At 43.2% G+C, this 25085-nt stretch overlaps 2 protein-coding genes across 2 annotated transcripts in view; one reads left to right on the top strand and one right to left on the bottom strand.

The window, feature by feature from the left end:
* The window catches only part of LOC113011196 (microtubule-associated protein 4-like), a 137195-nt gene extending 123931 nt beyond the window's left edge, over window positions 1-13264 (top strand). Inside the window, 5 exon segments of the mRNA XM_026150630.1 lie at window positions 692-784; window positions 3447-3528; window positions 3613-3722; window positions 3898-4090; window positions 6331-13264. Coding sequence (XP_026006415.1) covers window positions 692-784; window positions 3447-3528; window positions 3613-3722; window positions 3898-4090; window positions 6331-6335 — 483 coding nt within the window. The 3' untranslated portion in view covers window positions 6336-13264.
* A 2605-nt stretch (window positions 13265-15869) lies between these two features.
* Window positions 15870-18095, bottom strand: LOC113009886 (uncharacterized). The gene has a single exon (XM_026148456.1). The coding sequence runs from the start codon at window positions 18093-18095 to the stop codon at window positions 15870-15872; it is 2226 nt and encodes a 741-aa protein (XP_026004241.1).
* Window positions 18096-25085: the final 6990 nt, after the last annotated feature.

The following is a 25085-nucleotide window of genomic DNA, read 5'->3' as shown; positions in this document are numbered from 1 at the left end:
GCCAGAGATTTTTACATTTCAGTTATGTATCTCATTTGTAGCCAAAGCTGAAATACTAAGGAGAGAAGCTGACCATATAACATGTTCTTCCAGCTTGTAGTGTACTGCTGAAAGCACTTCAGACAGAACAACAGGTTTTTCTGCAAACTAGTCTATTTTTGAATCTTTTTAAAACCACCTTGTGCCCTCTGTTGTTCTGAATCTGTCACTTGCGGTTGCTTTTTTGCTTTGCTTTTAGCAGCATGTGTTAACACAAAATTACTGTCCACGGCACTCTTGCATGTACTCTCTCTCATCTTTGAGTGTTTGTCTTATGCTTTTTTTTTGTAGCTATTGCTGTTTATGGAAGCGCTCTGTTGTTATTCACTCAGTATTCTCATCTTTTGCTAATTATGCATTCATTTTTGTAAGAATCTGCATTGATTCTTTCTAAGAATGTTTCCCATTAACATTCTCATTTTGATGGTTTGTCACATAATGTACCAAAAGCATTTTTGCTGTCTCATGTGCAAACCATCAATGAGCTTCTATAAAAAATGAATAGCAAAAAGTCTTCCATACTTACAGTACAAGGCTACTCTGTTTCCTGTCAACTAAACCTGCCAGCTGATCAGCTTTCTTTCTTTCTTTCTTTCTGTCTTTTTTTCTTTCCTCATGTTGCTTGTCTGTGTGTCTGCCTGCTTGTCTTTAGGTTCAGATAGTGCACAAAAAGCTGGACTTCAGCCACGTCACTTCTCGCTGTGGCTCCAAGGACAATATCAAACATGTCCCTGGAGGTGGCAATGTAAGTACTCCTGAAGCTGGAAGGAGACTCTCACATTTTATGCTAATTTAACCTAATTTGGACTATCTTGCTCTAAAGGTTGATCAGTTGGGAATGCCCCTTGTGCCTTGTACACACCTAGCAGGTGTATTTGTTACAAAGAGATAAAATGGGAATTTATGTTCTTGGTATGTAAATCAGGTCCATCGTTGGGGGATGCATATTGTATTGGGTCCTTATTTACACATTCATACAGTATTGCTCTTGCAAAACAATATTCCTGTTCCTGTTTAAACAATTGCCAGATAATCTCATAATCTCATCGTAAGAAATTGAATCAGTCTGACTTATAAACATTGTACTGTCCTCCGGTGTTCTCTGATTGGATCTCTTCAAACAAATTTAGTAAATAGGAGCACCCATAAGATCTGAGACTGACAAAAATATTTACAAGGTTCAATTCCAAAAATGCACTTTGCGGTTTTGCCTCTTGGTTTAGTTTAACGTTCAGTAATTGAACTGACCGCAGGTGCTCATGCCTACCCTTTCAGGACTTGTTTCTACCTGGTCTGAAAACCTGCTTCACTATCGCCATCTCGCACAACCACAGAGTATATACAAAATATTAATTTAGTCTCCAAGTTAAGCCACTGTAGAAGAGCCTTTAAACCTCTAATGGCCATCAGGGGGCAACTCCTGTAGTCGAAAAAGAGGTCTGATTGTACAGAAGTCCATTAATACATTAACCTGCTGCTAACTGATGAGATTATGTTCTCAATTTAGAGTAAAACAGTTGATAAAGCAGGGTATAACAGCCAGATTGTCGAATCTGATGAATGAAAGCCAGAGTCACTGTGACTGTTTCCATCTTTCACATACTGTAGTCTATCCTCAAAACCACCACTTTGCTCTGTCAGCTCAAATAAACTGGGTTTTTTTTTCAGTGTGGGGACATGCAGTCATACTAAAAGGTCATGGTAAAAAGAAAGTATACCTTGTGTCATTTTTACGTACTAGTGCTTACCAACTAAAACAATCATTTGGAAGTTTATTGGGATTTGTCTATACACAGCTCTCTTAAGATCTGTTATAGATTTGCTGGTTTGCTTGGGATTATTGTCCTTTTACATTAAATCAATATGGCCAAGAATTAGCTGTAGCAGGCCTCATGTTTGACTCTAGAATACTTTGGTATGTAGAGCTTTGTGGTTGACTCATGGTGACAACATGGTGCCCTGAGGCCTGTACTATGAAGCAGGATTTAATCTTATCAAGGTAACTTCAGCGTTCATCCTGAGTTTTCTATACTAAGAAGATTATTCATTTCTTACTGGAGTATATTGCCATAGAAACTTATGCTGTGAACTTGAACTGCGAAGAAGCTGGTTATTTTCAGATTAGAGATCAACAGGTATGAAATCACCACTTGCTGACCAACAGCATTCCCCGAAGGCTCTTTGGACCTCTGCTGTGAGAGTTTGAGGGTTTAACATTTTTCAGCTGCATCTAAAGTCTTCGCATTTCCCTCATGAGCATCAATATTAAACATAGGTTCTTAGATACAACTTAGCATTACTAAAACACAATACACAGACATATCAAGTTTGTACATAGACTAGGCCTAGCCTTTTTTATCTTAAGTCTTTACTCGCAAACCTTTAAACAGCGCTGAGTCTCCAGGTGAGAGATTTAAAAACTAAAGCTGTTGGGAGCAGGTTATGTTGAGAGTGTTGGTTGAAAATCATCTGGATGTTTTCACTGTTTCTTTTAGTTAAAGCATGTTTTATACATGATGTAATACAGTTTCTATGCTGGGGGTTACATTTTACATCTGCAAGCTGCTGCACCTTAGTAGAACCACTGAATGAAGCACAAACTGTGTCGCATTGTCTTGGAGATGTGCATGAATTCGTTTGGTGATGAAATGTTACAGTGGATAAAATAATTATTTGAGCTCGTTCACTTAAAAAAGACATAAACACTGTCTAATTTTTATGGTGGTTTCATTTTAATGGAAAGAGACAGGATATCAAGGCAAAATCCAGGAAAAAAAAACACCAGCATTTACATTTTCTGTATTTACTTACATCACTGATGTGTTTTTATAGTGGAAGATGACATTATGGATATTTAAACTGACTTTTAAGGATTTTAACTATTTGTTTATATTCTTTAATATCCATTCACATTAGGGTAAGCTACGGGTCCAACAAAAGGTTTTGACAGTTTGTGTTACTAATAAAATTTTATCAGCAGAGTTATGGTCATCTCATTCTCCAGCCTGTCATCTTATATGTGAATCTGACTGATTTTAGCACATGTTGTGAGGCAGGTCATCGTGCCAGCTGCCAACTCTACAGTCATGGTGTGACTAGTTACAGCTCGTCCTGATTTATCTGCACAAACGGAGCGCTGCCGAACAAAACAAAAAGGCACCTTCTAAAATAATGAAACGGGTTAAAACAGGAAATCAAGCATGATTGGTAAAAAAAGCTGTGAGTCAATTTCACATACTCTGTTGCATTGTCAGGAATGTCACGCCGCTATATGAATGCGGCAGATGCAGTATAATGAATGATAGCGATTTTCTAAAGTGGCCTTGAGTGGACGCTGAAGTGAAAGTTGCATTGTACTGAATGACTTAGAAAATAAAAAGACAAGATTTTTATGTACTCCACCCCAGGTGCAGATCCTGAATAAGAAGGTTGATGTGAGCAAGGTAACATCCAAATGTGGCTCCAAGGACAACATCAAACACAAGCCAGGTCCATCCCAAAACATTTGTGCTTTTTCTTGCCATTAAACCCAAATGGCATCATATTAATTTTTCCTTATTTTTTTAATCCCAGGTGGTGGTGATGTGAAGATTGAGTCTCATAAGCTAAACATTAAGGCTAAGTCTAAGATTGGATCCGTGGACAACGTGGGGGCAGGAAATGGACAGACCAATGGACAAAAGGTCACTCTTAAACACAGTTAAACATGTGTTAGCAGCTCACAGAAAATTACCTTTTGTGGTTCTGCTGATTCATTGTGCCACTACTGGCCACCATGTGCCACCATGAGTTTTCAAACTTTGTATGCCCATGTTTCTGTCTGACCCCTACGAACTGTGTGTTTATTTTTGGCTGCAGGAAGAGAAAACTGAGCAGAAAACATCATCACCCCCAAGTGGCACTCAGACAACAGGACCAGGAGTCACTGCTAAGGCAACAGCACCTGGAGGTGTTGCTAAGGAGAACAGCATGAAGGAAACCACACCCACTCCTTTTGGGGGAGATGGACTGAGGGAGCCCCTCAGTGCAGAGAAATGCATCACTGAGACAAGTGGGTGTAAAGGCACACACTCACACACACTGGCTTCATTTTTTATTGAGAATGCATACAGTTTACAATTATGACAGGTGTGCTACTGAAGTGCCAAATAAATGAGAATAGGGTTCTTAATCCTAGCCAGTCACTTCACGCTATGCTACTCATATCTGCGAACCTTTAATCTGTAAATGTAGGGACTTTAATCTGGATGGTTCATGCGTACAACTATAAGAAATCTCAGAATTTTTTTTTATTGTTCCTTAAAGCTTTTAATGCTGCTGCTAACACCTGTAAACTAATGTTAACAGTAAGTTGTGGGTTAAAGCTCTTTCTTCTGCTCACTTTTTAATGCTTTCCATTGTACATTTGAAGTGACAATTACACTGTTATAACTTTGTTTGAAAACAATCAATAGATAATTTAACCAAGATTTCTAACTTTTTATGTATTTTCCAACGCCTGGCTGGAGCAAACCTCTCCAAAGTATTACAATCCCATCTAATGCTGCTTCAGTATATAGGAAAATCCACAGCTTAAATGGCCTACTGTGTCACTTATTAGCAATATGTAGCTTGAAAGTCACTGCTCTGAGAATTTGCAAAAACTCAATTGTAGTGTATTCTGTTGCATTCACTCTGTTTCTGTTTATACTGTGGATATAACACTGCTACTGAACCGCAAATGCCTTGCTTTGAATCAAGGATTTTCTTTAGTTATTTATCTGTGTCACCTTGTACCACCCAGGCATAATTTCTGCCTGAGCTATTTTGATAGTGCTTTAGATAAGGCTACCTTAGGCTACCTGCCTGAAAGCCTGGTGTTATTTGCTCAGAGCCACTTGTGCTGACTTTCTAAGAGATCTCGCCTATCAACACAGAATAGCACACAATTTGATTGTTGCCTGCAGGTGCAAAATAATAGTCTTAATACACTTTCAGCATCTGAGGAACTTAAGATTGCTATTATCTTTATGGCAATATCTTCAAAACTACAGGAAAATTGTCCAATGTGTGGTTTTATTATAGTTTGCAGACTTATGTTAGCATCTGTATGCTTCTCTCATACTTGCTGTACTCAAATTCAGCAGTCCTCTTTTACTTTCTCACTTTCTATTTCCAGTTAATAGGAAATGAATATGGCATTTTGGTCTTTGCCTTTCTGGGGTTTTAAAATATGCATGACTATATTTGGACAAGCAGGCAAAATGAATAGCTAACAGTAACATTAGCTGGTTAGGTTGGTAAGTAAGATGACAGAGAAAAACCCCAGCTCAAAACAAAATATATGTAAACTGAACACTATTTTCATATCTTTTAGTGTAACCAGAGAGTGAATATGTGGTCATATATAGTACTAACATCTCAATCACAAGTCTCTGCCAGATTCTATCTAAAAGATATAGCCTGGGAGCCAATGTTGAAGTCCCCTAAACCTACAGTCCTTTTAATGAAAAGCAGAGGGTGAAGGTTGGCCTTTCAGACAGTATGAACATGTAGTTTCCCTCAGATCTTTCTCACAGTGGTCACATCCAGTTTCAAAACAACAAGATGGGGGAACGTGGAATGTTTAAACTAACAAGGAAGTCATACCACAGTGGCTACATCCATCTTTTATAAAATTGGGTGATTTGTAGAGAACCAACATTGCTTTATTGTTGTCATGTGTCATGAAAAGTGAAAAGAAGTACAGAGGGAAGCTACAGCATGACAACAGTAATGGGGTTTTTCAACATTAAAGCATATACACCTATTCTTGTAGACCCCTAAAATAAAAATTATGAATAGTGGTACATGTACGATAGGAGTAAATTAAAAATAGATAATGTAGATAGTGTGTGTTTATGAATGAATAACCACATATACCCGCTCCCTGCTTACATGTCGGATAGAGTAGTGAAGCCAGCTCACCTTTTTACCAAATTATGAAATGAAATAATGAGGAGACCTTCAGAGTGAAGATGAGCCAGTCATGGTGGATAAATTCATCTTTACCACAGCTTTACCACTCAGACTCCCCGAGTTCAGAGGGACAACAGACTGTTGCTGTTGCTAAACTCATCTTAATTGATGAATGGCTGTAGCACTAATACAATTTTAAAAATGTCATTTGCCCCATAATTCATATGAGCTCACAGCAGACATCAGCTAGAGCCTGTAAGGCTGATAAAAACAACAAACTTGTTTTTCATCCTATCATTTTTTCTTCGTTTTGCGCTTCATCTGTTTTTTCTTCTTTAACTTGTCTCACCTCAGACTGAGTCCCAATGACCCGCAGATTTTGGCGGGACACGCATGGCGCTCGCTGGCCTGCCAATCAACTACCAACCAACTACCACGGCGCAGTCACTTTCCTCTGATCCCGCCCTTCATCTTGCCCACTGCAGCACCGAACTGACCGATCGCCTCTCAGTGTTTCTCTGGGATCTGCCTGCCAGCTTCCTGCTACCAACTCTGACCTTTGGCCCCTTGTCACCCTTGGGTTGCCCCACCTACCACAGAGAAAAGTAATTGCTGTTTGTCCATGTTTCTCTGTGCAGGTTTCCACCAGCTTCTCCACTGATGCCATTTCCTTGTAAGCACTGACTAAGGTCATTCCAACCTTAAAGCCCAAATGTAACAACCCCAAAGCAATAATCCCACAATCAATCAATCAGTGCTCTATTAAGTATCTTGACCATAGCCACTTTTTCTCATAGAATGTTCACCCTACTAGTGAAAACAGTTGCCTCAGATCACAGTAATGGAGCTTTGTTCTAGACCCTCTGGCAGGCTTTGACATTTAAAAACCAAACTAACAAAAACAGCACCATTCGTAGGTCATCAGACGTCTCATTACAGGTCAGTCTACAATTCATCACACGTTACTTCTCTTGGTATCAGTGCACCAGTTTGTCTCTTCAGAGTTCTTCACAATAATGATTCCTTGAATTTTAATATTATGATGTTTGTAGTCGTGGCTGCAAAGAGCACAAAATGAATCTGGTCTCGAGCGGCTATGAAGAGAGATGTCTGGAAGCAAATCTGAAGATGGATTTTAAAACCAGTGCAACAGCATCTCAAAAGTCAGATGGTTTTAGTACAATTGAAATCATTTAGCGATGTAACTCGTGCATTATGAAGGCAGCAAGAGGGAGGATACAGGAGCTCTGCTGATACTCTGGGTGGTTTCGGCTCAAAGAGGATTTGGCACAAAAAAATCTGTGTTTGATCTCAGAGCCAAGTGTTTTTAAAGTTAAGATCTCTCTAATTGACCTTGAAGGAGTGAATATAAATTCCAGCTGAATGAGTGATATTGAAGGATGGTAATAAACCTTGAAATTAAACAGAGTGGCACAGAACACATGCACTCTATAATGTAATGTAGCACTTATGATGGACAGTGTCAATCACGGTGTCACAGGATTCTTTCTAAACATTCAGTCACACCAGCACATCAAATGTCTCCATTTCAGAGTCATTATAGTGTAGACCTGTGGAATCTGTGTGATGGTCTATGGTTGGCATGTCCATACAGGCCAAATGGTTCCTTGCAAATTTTCACTGCTGACTAATAGTAAGCCGTCTTGACAATGCTGAAAGAACAAAGCAGTTTTCAACTGAGGAAGCTACTGTAGGGATCCAGCTGTTTTTCAACATCAGCTTTTATTTCACCTCGGTACGCTCGGGAGCTTTTTTTTCCTTTTCTTAGTACTTGATTGAAATTATAGGGCACAATCTCTGGCACAGTATAAAAAAATGTAGAAGCTTAGAGAGCTGTTGTGATGACTAACTCTACAGCATGCTTTCTGCTTGCTATATTCCAGGCCACCTGCAGTATTAAGTCATTTGAATTTGTTAACATTTGTTCATATATCAGGATATACTAACAAAAACTTCTGCTTTAGATAAATGAGTACAATTCTTTTTCTTTCTCTGTTACTTACTGTCCACATTCTCCAGAGGAAGTTGAATACTTTGATTTGCAACCTCTTTTCCCAAAAAAGGCAGAAGACTTTGTAGATCATTAAAATGTCGTTTGGTGTTAAAATGTTCATTTGAAAGCATATTGTTGAGATATTCACTCAAGCTGAACTAGGGTTTAATGAGTCACTGTTAGCTTTATTTAACCAGGAGAGCAATTAAGAACACTTTGGGTAAAGGCATTTAAAAGGTAAAAGAACATTTCTACACACCTGAAGCCATTTCTACACGCTCACTGGTGATACACTGCCCCATAGTGGCAGAGGTTTTACTTACATTTTTCAACAATTACAAAATGTTCCTTAAGGTGATCCAACTTTTTTTGAAAAATCCTGCTGATGTTAAAAATGTAATGGCTTTTGCAAAGCACTGCATTCTGCATTTATTTACATTTTACACATGGCCAACTTTTTGGAAATGAGGTTGCAGATCAGTCCTCTGCAAAGTCATCTGATATATCAGCACTGCGGATATTTTGTTTTGGGATGGTGAAGGTATTCAAGTACTAGCTTAATCAACAGCTATTTCAAGACATACAAGTCATTATTTGAGCTTTGAAGGGTACTACACTTAAAATCAACATCATTGTTTGGCTCCTGCACTGATTGCAAACCTTCACACCCACTCATTCACCTGCACCCATCATGAGGGACCTCAGCAGTCACCCTGAGCTTGTATGGCATTTCCTGGTCATGTGGTTGACCCCAGTGGAGGGTTTGGGGCTGCAGACCAACATTCTCTAGTTAAATCCTCCCTCCTGCTGGTGCTTTGTAGAGCCCACTCCATAAAACCATTTAGTCTCACACACATAAGCACAGACTGATACAGGAAAGCACACATATGCTTGCTGGTGTGCATACACAAATAGACACACAAACACAAAGCACCACCGAAAAAAGGTGGTGTGCTGACGACAAAGCATTTCTCTGTTCTGGAATCAAAGAAACTCTTCATTGTTTTCCTTTTTTTGTCTGTCTGTTATTTTGGTGGTCCATGCCGATATTGTTCAAATAGTGATGAGCTGTGTCAGTGTGATGTTCCTATTATACCATTTTCATGATGGTATCATCGCCTCATTGCACCACCTCCTCATCTGTCACCTCTACCTGTGTCTCACTCCAGTTCTCTGACAGCAATACAGTGTAGGGAAAGCCTCCAGTTACCTGCACATGCACAGGGCGTTCAGATAGAGAAGGACAGACAACCACTGATGTTATCCAGTAGTTATGAGAGGAGAGAGATTGCGTAAATGAAATAATGTATTCATGGCTGATCTAACACCAGAGTTTCCTTTGTAGTGATTTACTTATACTAGACTGGACTGTCTAGTAGATTGAATTTACTGAGCGCTATTTAGCCACCGTGACTACCCACAGTAGCAGATGATGAAATGCCTTCTCTGGCGTATAAATGAGTTTACCCTACATCTGTAGTGTAAATAGAAGGAGCTAAATAGTTCTTGTTTGGTTTTTTGCTTAGTTTGTGTGATTTTTTTTAAAAAAGTTTTGTTTAAGTAAAAACCTCAAAGTTAAAAAAAAATGTAAAAATTGAAACTCTTAAAGTAAACTGGACAGCGGGAACTGCCCAGCTCCAACATGCCATGAATGCAGCAGTATTTCAGCCAAGCACATCCGAGAGGAGCCTGCAGATACTATAATGAGGCCCACTGAGTGTAAGCTATAAAAATAATGCGCGGGATCACAGTACACACACAAAAAACCTGAATGGCTTAATGCTTTATAGGAAATAATCAATTGAAAGCCAAGTGTGCTCATTTTGTTGTAATTCCAGATGCTATCTTAAGAAATCAAACATGTCAGTTTTAGGTACAGTTTAGATTCTAATAAGCCAGCACTGTGATGTGACTTTGATTTGCACACTGAAAGCATCGCTCCGTATCAGCCCGGTAATACGGACAGGCCCCGTGTGCTCAGTGTGCATTAAAAGGCTGGGATGGTCTCTGCTGAAAACACTGAGGGATTAGTGACATGTCTGTGGCGTGCTCCCATAGTTGTCAGATGTGTGAAGTGTTACTACTGCATCCATCCTGTAGAGAGTGCTGCTTAGCCTCTGGAACACTGATAGTCTGGCTCTTAACAAAGGCTGACTGAAAAAGCTTACGTCACTATTAGAGATGCTGCAGAAGGCTTCCATTCTGCCCTCATTCAAGCTATCACTATATTATTGTGTCTGGAACACTAAATATTATCATAATCATACAAATTATGTACAGTTCCCCAGAAAACTCTAAAGTCTCGTGCACTTGAACATAGTCTTGTTCATTTTATTGATGCACTTAAGTGATATTAAAGTTGCTTCACTGTATGTTGGTAAACATTGTCAGCAGTGTACTGTACATGTGTGCTTCTGGGAACAAAACAGTTTTGGTAGCTAGATGACGTTATAATATTCAAAGAGCAAGTGATCAAATAGTCAACAATTAAGACAACTAAAAGCACCATTTAAGAATATTCAATATTGTGTTGTTCCCTCCAGATCATTCCCATGCGTTGCCTAAAAGTAACATGTCTTACATGACATATGCGTGGGTCATATGTGAAATTAATGATGTGAACCAACTTTCTTCTGGAGCAGAAGAACAAAAGTATGAAAGCACTTTGGGTTGTGGATCGTGTATATATAAGAAGTAAGGTGTAGCTCCATGCGTGAACATCTGGTGGGATGAGCTGATGTTGTGTGTCTAGACCTGGATTTTTGTGGCATTGTACTGTTGGCTACGATGATTTGACGCTCAGCTCTCCAGTCTGCTCTCATGTTGTTCCTGTTAACATTCCCTGCGTCTTATTTTCTGGCCAAGCTGCAGAATAACATTCTGTAAGAAGTCCATTCAAGGTCTTTAATGACCTTTTGGAGGAGCCAGTGGGCCCCTTGTTTGATTTATTCTGAGAGCGCTGACTTTAAAACTATCTCTGGTCAAGAACAGGTTTCAGTGTTAGCATACAGTGTGTTAATGTTAGCATACAGTGTGTTAAATAACAAAAGCTGATGTTATGAAATCAAGACTGTTAAAATGGCCCTTTTATAAACATGTTGAGCTCCATATTTATATTCTTGGACTAGAGTAGAGTTCAAAATAATGCTTGCTGGTCTTTTGCTTGTGCAGTCCCTCACTTCATCCTATACCTGAAACAAGCCTTTAAATCAGCTTTGTTCTGATTGATGGATCCTATGATTTGGACAAAGTAATCTCACGATTTTTTTCTATTGTAAGGTAAATATTCTAAAGTAATACAATTCTAATGTTATTCAAGTTAAGTTATATACATTGACAGAAAATACAGGAAAGCCCCACAGACCCTCTTTAAAGCCTGTTTCATTTTGCAACACATTAAATCAAAGAAAGAATTCGTTAACAACAGAAAAATTCAAAAATATTTAAGGCTTTCCACCCTGGCAACCAGTATTTGTACACAATTTTATTTGTATTTATGAGTATACACAAACTTTTCAATGTGAAAAAAGACTGTTAATTTACAAAGTTCTTTAGGAGCAGCTTTTTGGGACCATTGATTATGAGCCAGACAGTAGCCTACAACATGCTTGTATCAATGCTCCCAAGTTAGCAGATAAAAAGATTGATGGTGGAGCCTACTTGGTAAGTGGGTTATGAAAAATTTAGAGGCAGACATGTTAATTTATATATATAATATGGCCTTATCTTATAAATGAAAAGAATGTGTAGATTTGAAGAGCTCAAATATTCTTATCAGTTTCAAAAATGCAATCTAGTCCAGCTGAGGTTTTTGTGATTTGAGTCTTGTCTTTGGATATTCAGTAAGGAACCCAATGGACCCTTCAGTTAGTAAAGTTTTAATAGAACCATGGGAATGTGCTCAGTGTTTACTACAGTCATCAGGAGTGTGATACAGTTGATGTTACTTTGGAGCTTGGACAGAAAGTAAGAGTCAGATTCACTCTGATGTCCGTTTGAACTCCCAGTTATTGCACTCAAATACCACCCTTCCACTAGTATTTCACACTGTATATAGACACCATCACGTTTTTATCACTCCGCGTGTAACTCAAATTAGTTCAAATGAAATAAAAAGAAGAAAAAAAAAATCTTACTTCTTAACAGGGTGTAGTGGATGTTGATAGACGGGCATTTATGTTCATAAACCTAGTTAGAGTTGAGGTAAGACATTCTGGTAAGACTGAAAGCATAGGGAAGGAAAAGTGTACTTTTTTTTCAGAGTCTGCCTTTTTTCCATCAAGAAAAGGGCTGCTGAAGTTTCAAGAATGTTTTAAAAATGTATTAAAGATGCAAGATTATGAATACATGTATGAGGTTTGTCTCTGTTCTGTTTTGGAAGATAGCTCACATATGGATAACAATGTTTACCAGATTCAAACTGACAGGCAGGAAGAGAACCAGTGTGTGTCCACTTAGATATGATCTGAAGAAGCTTTGCATAAAGAGAACATGAGGACACTCCTCAGAATTGGCAACATTTGGTGTGAACTGCACTGACACACACTGGTGAGCCCTTTCTTCTCCCTACCACCACCAGAAAGTAATACCCTTTATTAAACAGCTCCTATGTAGACACCTTGACATATCTACCAACATGGGACTGAATTAAGGCAAGTCATGGACCAAATTATCTTCCCACTGTCAATAACAACAATAATAGACCATTCTGAACCTCTTTGTAAAGTAACAGAAAAGTGCTTCAGAAGCAAAGTTTCAAACACTTCAAAAGTAGTGTTGGTAGATATATCTGGAGCCCCTAACCACGTCTCCCACCTGCAGTGGCTCATCAGCACCACAGCACTGAAAAGCAGCTGATTTTACCTCTGTCCTTTACCATATATACAGCAGCTACCAATTAAACCAGTATTCCAGCTGTTTAAATGTCAAGTGGAGTGGAAAATTACAAGTGTGTGTATTGTATTCTGGTCTTCTGCTTGCCCTTACTCAACCTGAGAGGCAGCAGGCAAAAAGAAGCTACTTTTCAGCACTGTAGAATAAACCCACTGTAGTGTGTGTGTGTGCTGTATTACTTTGTAGGGCGCAACACCATAGCAAGAGCATGCAGAAGACAACAAACCAACTGCTGGTTGTTAGAGGTATCTGTCCTATTAGATAGAGCTTATCTCCCCTTTCAATTCTGAATATTTGGTATGAAAGAGATGTTAATTGTGGTTAATTGTTAACTAGTGATGTGAATATTAATCAAGAAATAAAAAGATAAGCAAAAGTTCACTGTTTTGTCATTTCTTCACACATTTCTCTCACATATTGACAGATTGCTTTCCACCAGCACAAGGCCATCAGCAGCTGTCAGTGGATAAGAAATGTTAACAAGTTTAAACCATTGATGCGTTTGGTGGTAATGAAATTAATAACAGCTGCACTAGAGGGGCAACAAAGAGACAACCCACAAAACAGGGATGTTTTACAGGTGAGGTTTTCAGGTGTCAAGGTTTGTTGTGTGTCTCAAGAGTATTGAGGCGATTCCAGCAGACAAGCAGTTACTGTAGGAGAGCTGGACAGGGTTGTAGATGGTTCTTAACCCATCAGCAGGACCATTATCTTCTCTACTCCGTGCAAGGAGGAACAGGATGAGCACTACCAGAGCTACTAAATGACCCCCAAACCACTGGTGTGAGTGTCTCTGACCAAAATCAGAAACAAACTGAGGGCCCAACATCCTCTGGTGGGCTCTGTGCTCACTGCCCAATTCTATGTAGTCCAACTGCTATTAACCAAGTACCAGAATCTACTAATGGTGCTTTTTACAGATGAAAGCAGGGAGATCAAAACACCTGGGGACATGTAATAGATAGTATGCGATCTATTACATGCTATCAGCTATCAGCACACACAAATGAAATTATACTTCAGTGAATCAGTAGATTTGAACATGTTAATTGATGCTAGCAAAAATGATATTAATCAGAAACAACTAGTTAATTGTAAATTCATTGATCTTAATGTTATTTTAATCTAACTTTATGAAATCAGAAAAAAATACTTCAAAACTTTTTGCTGTATTAACCACATGAAATATTAGCAAACTATAACATTTTGGCATGTAGTTTTTCTGGTCTGTTTAAGCAAATGTACCCACTTTGAACGAGTGTGATATTTTTGGCTTTGTCGTCCTGTTGGCTGCTACCTTCTGTATCATGTTACAACCCACCTGATTTAGATAGCAGAAGCATAGGAGAGCTGGAGGACCCAGATGAACAAAGCATTTGAAACTAAATAGGAAAATTTAATAAACAATTAAATTCTAAATATAATTAAAGTTTGACTGCAGTATTAGTGTGTATTGTTTACATAAATGAATAGTAACTGATGGTACTTGTCAAACTTTAAAATCAATTTACCCAATTTAGGATGGGTAATGAAAACCCTACCTCTTCCCATAATGCATTTACCTGACTGTATTACCACTAAAATACAATGAATTATTAGTACTGTTTCTATAGTTCTTTTTAATCGTGGATGATGAAATTGGACAAGGGTTATTCTCTGACTCGTCAACTGCAGAAAGGACAAAATGAAAACATGTTTAACTGGAGTCGGTGCTTGTCGGGTACTCTTGATGTCTTCAGTAAGGAAGACTTTAGTTGCTGCAATAGAAAGAAGACAAAAAAGTAATTTGATGACACAAATCAGTGGCGCAGATAAAACACACTTTAGCTGAAACATAGCAAAAGTGCAAACTGTTCTGAGAATGTGGGGACATTGCTGTGACTTAACCTGAACTGAACTGCTGTGACTTAACCTGTGACTTAACTACCTTAACCTGAACCTTCTGAAATGCTGGTCTTTGGACATGTTTAGTTGCTAGAGCCAAAGAGTTGGTCTACTTCATTAGTTTGGTGTGTTTAAAAATTCTTTTGCTTTTCTAGGCTAATTAGGCTTCATTATGTGTTTACATTACAGCCTCAGTTCCAGGTGACTTCAAGTCAGGATGTGTCAGAGAAAGAGAGCAAAAAGAAACTGTTAAGACAGTGAACAGTGAACATCTAATTAAAAAGCCAATGTGTGATTGTGGCGGACAGAGGGGGTGTAAAAAGAGCATGAAGAACCAGGTAAGCAAATAGGGAGACAATGAAGTTGGGTGAAAAAACAATAACTATTTTTCACAAAACATTTTACATGTATCTTATGAATGGTTTATGCACTTTCCAATAGTACTCATAGAAAATACCAGTGAACATCCTAAACAGAACTTTGGACATCCACTGAGACAATCGAAGTTGGGTGTGGGTTAATAATGGTCACTGTTGACCACAAATATGAAATTAAATAAAAATGAATAATAAAGATTAGCTGAAAATAAGCCGTGTGGAGACCAGAACTTCTAGAAGTCAGATGTCCACTTGCTTCTCCCCTCGTCCTTGCCTTCTGGCATGGCATTGTATCTTTGAGCACAAAGATAACCTGTGAAATTCCTGCTGGCTGCCTTCAGCGCGGTGATGATTTAGTGGAAAGTTTATGAACCACTTCTGACGCACAGCAGAGGAGCAAACAGAGAAGCTGCAACAGGTGATCATTAAGTGACGGACAATAATATACTGTACAGCCATTTGAACTAGGGAACAACAACAATGTATACTGTACTGTACTGTCCTGTTCAACAAATGCAAGGAAGGGCAAGGCAAGAAGCAACCTATTTTAAATGTGAATTTTATATAAAAATTACACAGACATGCTTGTGAGACAGTTAAACTTCTGCAGCACAATCATTTTGTAATTGTATTTTTATCATCCAATTAAAAATGATGGCTTACACCATTAACTTGATGCTACCAATTGAAATACCTCTGTTATGTGTGAGGGGCTACTAACCCTGCTATGTAGGAGCCGGCCATGCCTCCAGGGCCTTGACCTTTTCTAGATCTACCTGGACGCCTTTAGCAGAAATCACGTGGCCAAGGAATTTAACCTCCGGCCGCAGAAGGAAGCATTTGGTCGGCTTCAACTTCAACCCGTGCTGCTTCAAACGTTCGAACACCGTCTCAAGCCTCTCGCAGTGACTATCAAAGTCCCGGGAGAAGACTATAATGTCATCCAGGTAGACAAGGAGTATATCAAAACTGAGGTCCCCCAGTACCATACCCATCAGCCGCTGAAAAGTGGCTGGGGCGTTGCACAAGCCAAATGGCATCCGAGTCCATTCAAACAGGCCAAATGGTGTTGTAACCGCCGTTTTTCCCCTGTCCGTTTCGCTCATGGCCACTTGGAAGTAGCCTGCGGTCAGGTCCAGGGTCGAGAATAACAGCGCATTGCCGAGCGCATCCAACGACTCTTCGATGCGGGGAAGTGGGTAGGCATCTTTGCACGTCACTTCGTTCAGCCGCCTGTAATCGCAGCAGAATCGAACACTTCCATCTTTCTTAATAACCACCACCGCAGGTGAGGCCCAAGGACTGGAGCTCTCTTTAAGGATCCCCTGGCTAACGAGCTCCTGAACGTGCCTCTTAAACTCTTGAAAGACATGGGGTGGGACCCTTCGGTGCCTCTGTTTGATTGGGGGTGCCTCGGTGGGGATACTGTGTGTCACCGTGGTGGTGTAGCCGTAATCAACTTCGCTTGCCGAGAATACGTCTTGGTGTTGGGCTAACAGCCGACAAAGCTTTTGACGCTGTAGCTCAGTGAGGTCCCGGGTGTTAGCCTGTACAGGGACCGGCAACTGCCCAACCTCGCCCCCTGTCGCTATACTCTCACCCTGACCCAGCGGCTTAACCACGAGTGCCCCCTCTCTCTCCTCTACCCATACAACCTCTTTGGGGAGCACAGCTCGTGGTTTGCTTACAACGGCAAGCCTGGCTCTTGGCATCAGCTTGACAGCCCTCTCGCTTGTGTTCATCACTCTGAGAGGGATTCTTCCACCACTGGTTGTCGCAATAGTGTTGGCAACTAACAGTCCCCGCGGCAGCTCTATCTCTTTTGCCGCCTCTGCCAGCACTTGGCACTCAACCCTAGGTGAGACCCCGCAACGACCCTCCACCACTTTCTCGCTCCTCGGGGGGATGATGACGGGTTCCCTGCCAGCCACCTTGACGAACCCGATTTTACCACCCGGACCCGTGCGCGGGAACTCCTTGCTCGCTCGGGCTATCAACCGACGGATGGTGGCCTCTGTCTCGTCTGGAGCGTGGGGGTCCATGTGGACGCGACCCCCATCTGCGATAAAGAGCGCTTCGAGGTCTTCTATAACATTCATCCCCACAATCCCTGGGAGCCCATTAGCTTTGTCTACCTGGGGGTGAGTATCGGTGAGTACAAAAATGCACTTCTTACCAACCACTCTCCCGGCGCATTCAACCTCGGCCTCCAAGCAGCCCAAGACAGGAATATCGAGCCCGTTTGCGGCTGTGAGCTCAATCCAGTCTGCTGACTTCAACTCCTGTGGCCCAAAACACCTACGGAAATGGGACTCCGTAATAGCTGTCACATTTGACCCCGTGTCCCAGAGGCAGGTGGTGTCTACCCCCCCTATCTTAAGGTGGACGGTGCGACACCTCCCAAGAGCACTCCTTTGGAGGCTCTCCTCCACCTCTGTCAGAAGACACTCGGCTGCTTGGCGGCCTATGGCCGGTGTGGTGGGGTGTTTCTTGGCCCCACCCTTGGCGTTTGGATTGCCAGAAAATGCCACCTGCGCCAGGTCTATGGGGATAGGGGCCAGAGCCCCTGCGTCTAGCTTTTTGGTACAATGCCGGCTAGTGTGGCCAGGCTCTCCACAGCTGTAGCAAATATATCGCCCTTCGCTGTCCCTCAGGGGTGTTCGCCTGCGCTGTGCAATCTGCTGGCTGCTCCCTCTTTCCCTGCTCTGTAGTGCTAAGTATAGCTCTTCTTGACGAGCAGCTAGTTTCCTAACCTCCTCGTGGAGCATCTCCAGGGTGAGGGGGGATGGTTTATCTTCGGCCGGTACTGCAGCGTTCACCGCACCTCTAGTTCTGAGCCTACTTTGGGAGGCGAGAGAGGACTGGGCTTCTTCTTCCTCGGACCAGTCAACTGCGGCTTGCAGCAGCCCGATGAAGGTTAGGCCTTTCTCCTCTTTGACCCTCCTTTTCATCTCTCGCCTCAAAAGGTCATCTCGCAAACCCAGCACTGTTCTGAGTCGGGAACGCGGTTGGGTTCTCGCCTCTTAATCAAAGTCAGCTTCTCCTGTAGGTCATAGGCATAAGTTCTGACCGTCTCGCTGGACATCTGCCTTCTCTCATAGAACTCCTTCAACCTAGTACCTATGGGGACCTTGTCTCCATAGGTTTGAAGGAGAACCTCAAATATGCCCTCAACAGACTCTACTGCCCCATCCAACATGAACTTAACAGTTGCCCTGGCTTCATCTTTTATGTGTTGCTTGACCAGCTCTACACGGTCCGCCTCCGGCACCTTCATGACTTGGAACGCAGACCGCATTGCCGCGATCCACTCTTCCACACAATCATCTCCACTCTTTCCAGGGCAACCACTAAAATCTGCCAGTTTGCGGTCTCGGTGGACATAGATTGCCGCCGGGGCTTTTAAAGCTTGGGCCTGTTGATCAATCACTGCCCTTGCGAGAGAAAGAGCTTCTCTCTGTTCTTCTCGTGCCTGCTGTAAGGCACCCGCCTGCTCCGCGAGCCTCCCTTGTAGTTCATCAAAGCTCCTTTTCAAATCTTCTAGTTCAGACATGTTTGCCTTAACTCTATTCCTCCTCTATAACGACCCCGAGCCAATGGGTGAATTCTGTTCGTGACGCCAATTGTGAGGGGCTACTAACCCTGCTATGTAGGGGTAGAAGGGCGCACAGGCTGCCTTGAACGACTAGCGGGTGGTGGGATCTAAGTCCGTACCCCCCTCTAGCGCGATTGACCCGGACACTTACTTCAGTAAGAATGGGGTTAGTTACCTGGCAACAGTAGGCACAAAAGGAGGACTCCAGGCCCGGACCTGCAATGACAGCAGCGCCTGCACACGGAATACTAGCACGGTCCCACTTAACTCCGTCGTCCTGTGCCTAACCAAATAACTCGGGTGCCCCTACTCCAAGGCAACCTGGGTCGGACAAAAGCATTCAACAACGACTTTTTAAACCACGTGGCTCTCTTTATTTATCTGGGGAGCCCTCAAAAAAACCAAACTTGGTTAACAATGTCCACAGGGCCCTGGAGAGCAAAGGGAAAACAGCAAGGAGCCTCCCCAGGACCAAAGAAATGAAAGAAATAAAATGAGGTAAAATAAATCAAAACAGACTGGTGAGACCCAGAGTTGGGAGTCCTCGACTCCACACAACCCACCCTAGTCACAGGAAAAACACTCACAACACAGCAGAACAGTAAAAGTTAACACAGCAAATATTCTGTCTAAAATGGTCGACACAGTCTCATCACATCATTTACAATGTCCGACACACCAAAGGAACATTTTCAGTCTTTACAGTTCACTCCAGTAAATTGTCTCTGGGGTGGGACGGACAGATAGTTCTAGGGGTATGTGTCATTAACCGGAGTTGCAGTCTGTTAGGCTGTCCAGAACTTCCACAGCCGGAATAGAATGTTCATTCTCTGGTCCACATCAAAGCAAGGAAATAAAACACAGGAACTGTACCTTTGCCCCTCCTGAAATGGAGCGTAATGAACCCACGGGTAGGTGAAACTTTTACACACAGCCAGCTGAAGCAGGGTGAACAACCGGAGCGTCGTCTGGGTGGCAGGGTACTCCAAACACCGCCGACATCGGGGCCCAAGATGGCGGTCCCGCGGGCTAACGGAGCTACGGCAGTCCCCAGGCCGTGCGAAGTGAGGCCGCCCAATTCCTCTCCCGGAAACTCGCTGGTCCTTCGCCAGACAGCCAGCCGTGCTGCCTCGCTTTCTAAACGTTCTTGTCGCCAAACTCTACTGGCAACGCCGGGAAACTGAGGCCGATTGGAGGGGAGCGGCCGCTAGCCTTAGCTCTCGATTAGCCCCTCTGCTAGCGCTATCTCCGCCGACACTTCGCCCCGACGTTACACCCGTAAGGCCGCTGTAGCCGGAGTCAGAGTGCATACACGGACGGAAACCCAGCCTAGACTCGCTGCGGTACCGTATACTGTCTCGCTAACCTCCCGTTTATACTTTGTTCGGGTCTCCTCCTGACCGCGGCCCTTTCCTAGCGTCTCTTCTCATCCGGACACGTGTGCTTTTTTTGTTCCGCTCGTCTTCTCTCCCACTGCGCATGTCCGTCTTCTTCACGCTACGTCACTCCCTCTTGGCTGCTTCAGGCTGTAAACAACCCCGTGACCGTTTTCTAAGGGTTGTAAATATGTGCCCTCACATATGCACAAACCCAATAGTTATGTCAACAGTATTATCATATTTGATCCTGTAATGTTTTAAAGTCTCCAACCACTTTATAACAAGTCCAATGTTACTGAAGGACTTATTCCGACACAAAAGGGAGACTTCACTTGTGTTTTTGGTGCCAGCTGCTGTAGGAATCTCAACTGCTTGGCGCAACCTACTCCTTTGCAGCCACTCCAACTCAACTCAGTGCTCCTCTTTCAACCAGTCCCAGCAGACTACTGAAATAGAGAAGGCATCTTCAACTAAAAGCAGCAGATCACAACCTGTCACATACTTCCACCACCTGACTTAGGCCCAAGAGCCGTCAGACCTAACCTGCCACTATGGATGATAGCATCATACATGTGATAGGTGGCAGCATGTACAGAGTGCAGCAGGTGCACTCTGTTCATGAGGCGCTGGAAAGGGACTGGGGATCCAAGCAAGCTGAAAGTGAGCGTGACGAATTGGTAGAATTTGCATGGTGTGAGAAGGATGTTTTTTTCTTAGTCTCTCTTAGTCTCTAGTTTTAATATCTCTTGGTCAAATCCAGCATAATAAAAAAAAAAAACAAGCAGTGCCTAGCCGGTCCAGGAGCTCACTGACCCATATAGACCCGTCTGTCTTTACCAGAACTTCAGGGCTACACCAAGCACTGTAGCAATCTTTTATCACCCTCATGTCCAGCATGCCATGTGATCACACGGCAAGTGGGCGATTTGGAAAGAAACTTTGAGCTGAAAGAAGAAAGCAAAAAAAGCACTTTGTCCCACGGTGAAAATTGTCTGAGCATTGTACAGGTGCTGCTGACAATCCTGGCCCTGACCATATTTTCTGGTTGATAACCTACCCATCATGCAGCTTTGGTCTTAGGTCCAGGGCGTACTGAATTTCAATTTTGCTTGGGCTTGGGCTTTCCTCTCAGTTTTCTTTAATTAGGTCCAGGAAGAAAATCCAGTAGACGCCTGGGGGACCACCCACACTGCAAAACTGTCCAAATCAATGTTGAATTCTCGCGCAGCAGCTCTATTCCCTTGTTGTTGCAGTATATCAATGACTAACCTCATATTGTGGATGGTTTATCTCAGTTGTTCTCCTGACTGAAGTTTGGTCCATATACATGGTCCATCCTGCCATATGTCCATAACCATCAGGAATCCTCCACATTAACTTTTATCAAGTGGAAAAAGGTTAGCTTTACTGTGTTACGCTAACATATGCTAACATAGCTGTGTCGCTAGCGATCACATAGCACATCATTATATACCAGCTAGTCCAACTTCAGTAACCCTACAAAAGTCACTGCTGTTTAGTATTTCTGTCTGCATTTATGTCGGAAGTGATAGCAGAGCTGTATGTTTTAATTTTTTCAGAAATCTCTCAGTCAGAACATGCCATATTACGTTTAGGTGGAAACTAGCGAGCTAACTTTTTGCTAACTTCTAACTCTGTTAAATTTAATAAATTCTGTTTTCATGGATGCCTGGATATTAAACTTAATTGTTACACCTGGTAACAGTGGCGGTCCAAGCCTTTTTGGCGCCCCGGGCAAACACTCCCTCTGGCGCCCTCCCTCTTGGATTTATAACATTATGAATGAAATGTGCTCTATTTGGAAGCAGCCGACCCCCTCCCCTTTCGACAGGTTGTGTGAGACTTTAAATCATCAAACTGTAAATTATAAATTTTAAATTGTTATTGATCCCTTTACCTCTGGTCCTAAAGTGTATATTTATTTTCTTACTCTTCTTATATATATATTGTTTGTTTACTGCTGTAACTGGAGCCTCGTCGTCTCGTCTCTATATACTGGACTGTATGTAGCGGAGATGACAATAAAGTTTACTTTGACTTCAGCACCGCAGGCGCACCGAGGGCTCTCGCGCTCACTTTTCGCGTATAGAATTTCGAAAAAAAACATCGGTGCAAATTATAAGTCTGTATCATGTCTGGTGTTTTCGTGTTTGTTGGTTTGTTTTTATTTTGTTTTATTTTGCGAGTTGGTTATTAGATGCTGCTCCAGCCAGCCAGAGAATCCCCCGCCGCCCCGCACTCTCCTCCCTGTGCCGCAAGCAGCAGGCGCACCTCGCAAACGGAGGGCGCCCTTACTCCCAGCAAATGGGAGTAAGGGATAGAAAACCGATCGGTGCCTATGCCATTCCCAATATGCGCTGGCTGATGTCGGGGCAGCATGAGTACGAGCAATTTTTTATTTTTATTTTTTTTTGCCGATGCCTGTGATGCCGCCCCACCCCCGGGCAACCGCCCGTGTCGCCCGTATCAAAAACCGCTACTGCCTGGTAAAGCAGCAACTCTGATCATGTTATTAGAGATGAAAGAATTTAGACAGTTTTTAACTATCAGTGATGCCGCAGTGTTCATTTGACTTTAGGACCTGAAGCGGATGGAGTTTTGAACCCAGATTACTCTGCGAGGCTTTTGACTACGGTAGCCGTAATGCTCCGACAATCCATCAAGCGGTTAGGCTTCGTAGCTTACCAAAGTTGTACTAAAACATGTTTTGACAGATTTGTGAGGGCTGTGTACCACATAAAATTGGTTTGAGGTCAGTAAGCACAAACATAAGGTGCACGGGATTATAAGGCACACTGTCGATTTTTGAGAAAATTAAAGTATTTCAAGTGCGCCTTATAGTGTGGAACATACGTTAATTTCTTTTCCTGCATCCATCCCCAAACCCTGACAAAGCCACCATGTTCTAAAGATGGCTATAGACACCCACTGTTGTACCTGACCTCTAATGGATACATTGATTTGAACTAAAAATTTCAAATTTGGGTTCATCATTTTATCATTCTCCGCTTCTCTTCCTTAAGAATGGCATCTTGATAGCCAGCAAGTAGTAGATGAAGAACTGAAAGGCCAGATGCATCTCTCAGGTCTTTGCTGTATTTGCTGTAGTTTTCATCTGAGAATCACCTTGCTGGAAACAAAATGCCTAAAAATACAATTTAAAATGGGTTTTTTTTTGTGAATTGATTGTTATGATGTTAAGTGGCTTCTCCGTGAATCGCTACCTTATCGTGGTGGAGGGGTTTGTGTGTTCCAGGGATCTCAGGGGCTATTTTGTCTGGGGGCTTTTGCCCCCTGGTAGGGTCTCCCTTGGCAAATTGGTTCTGGGTGAAGGACCAGACAAAGAGCGATTCAGAAGACCCTTATGAAGAAAACATCGCCCTGCAGCCAGGCCCGGGGAGGGTGCCCGAGGGCGAGCGTCTGGTGGCCGGGCCTTAGTCCATGGGGCCCAGCCGGGCACAGCCCGAAAAGGGGACATGGGCTCATCCTCCCGCAGGCCCACCACCCACAGGAGGCGCCATAGGGGTCGGGTGCATTGTGTGCCGGGCGGCGGCTAGGAGCGGAGGCCCTGGCGGACTGATCCCCGGCTGCCAAGACTGGCAATTGGGACATGGAATGTCACCTCTCTGGTGGGGAAGGAGCCTGAGTTAGTGCGTGAGGTTGAGAGGTACCGGCTAGATAGTCGGGCTCACCTCTACGCATGGCTTGGGCTCTGGAGCCAGTCTCCTGGAGAGGGGCTGGACTGGAGTTGCCCCGGTGAGAGGCAACGGGCTGGGGTGGGTATTCTAATATCCCCTCGGCTTGCTGCCGGTACGTTGGGGTTTTTCCCGGTGGATGAGAGGGTCTGTTCCCTGCGCCTTAGGGTCGGGGAACGGGTCCTGACTGTCATCTGCGCTTATGCGCCGAGTGGCAGTTCAGAGTACCCAGCCTTCTTAGAGTTCCTGGGTGGGGTGCTGGAAGGTGCTCCACCTGGAGACTCTGTTGTCCTGCTGGGAGACTTCAATGCTCACGTGGGTAATGACAGCGAGACCTGGAGGGGCGTGATTGGGAGGAACGGCCTCCCTGATCTGAATCCGAGTGGTGTTTTGTTATTGGACTTCTGTGCAAATCACAGTTTGGCCATAACAAACACCTTGTTTGAACATAAGAGTGTCCATAAGTGCACGTGGCACCAGGACGCTCTAGGTCGCAGGTCGATGATCGATTTTGTAATCGTATCACCAGACCTGCGACCATATGTTCTGGACACTCGGGTAAAGAGAGGGGCTGAGCTGTCAACTGATCACCACCTGGTGGTGAGTTGGATCAGGTGGCGGGGAGGACGCTGGACAGACCTGGTGCACCTAAACGCATAGTGAGGGTGTGCTGGGAACGTCTAGCAGAGGCCCCAGTCCGCGAGATCTTCAACGCACACCTCCGGCAGAGCTTCAACAGCATTCTGAGGGAGACTGGGGACATTGAGTCTGAATGGACCATGTTCAGTGTCTCCATTGCCGAAGCTGCTGCATTGAGCTGTGGCCGCAAGGTGGTTGGTGCCTGCCGTGGTGGTAATCCCTAAACCAAATAAACCAAATGGTGGACACCAGAGGTGAAGGGAGCCACCAGGCTGAAGAAGGAGTCCTATCGGGCTTGGTTAGCCTGTGGGACTCCGGAGGCAGCTGACAGGTATCGACAGGCCAAGTGGCTCAGGCAGTGGCTGAAGCAAAAACTTGGGTGTGGGAGGAGTTCAGAGAGGCCATGGAAAAAGACTTTCGGACTGCCTCGAAGAGATTCTGGCAAATCGTCAGGCGTCTCAGGAGGGGAAAGCACTGCACTGTGTATAGTGTTGGCGGAGCGCTGCTGACTTTGACTGAGAAAATTGTCAGGCGGTGGAAGGAATACCTCGAGGACCTCCTTAATCCCACTGACACGTCTTCCGAGGAAGAAGCAGAGTCTGGGGATGTGGG

This window comes from Astatotilapia calliptera, chromosome 18, assembly GCF_900246225.1.
Source record: "Astatotilapia calliptera chromosome 18, fAstCal1.2, whole genome shotgun sequence".
In the NCBI taxonomy this organism is placed as follows: domain Eukaryota; kingdom Metazoa; phylum Chordata; class Actinopteri; order Cichliformes; family Cichlidae; genus Astatotilapia; species Astatotilapia calliptera.
Note: the sequence above shows the minus strand (reverse complement) of the source record. Positions and strands in the feature narration are given on the sequence as shown.

Bases quoted from the DNA above. Each gene is read 5' to 3' on its own strand.
- LOC113009886 (XM_026148456.1), bottom strand. From the start codon at position 18,095: ATGAAAAGGAGGGTCAAAGAGGAGAAAGGCCTAACCTTCATCGGGCTG.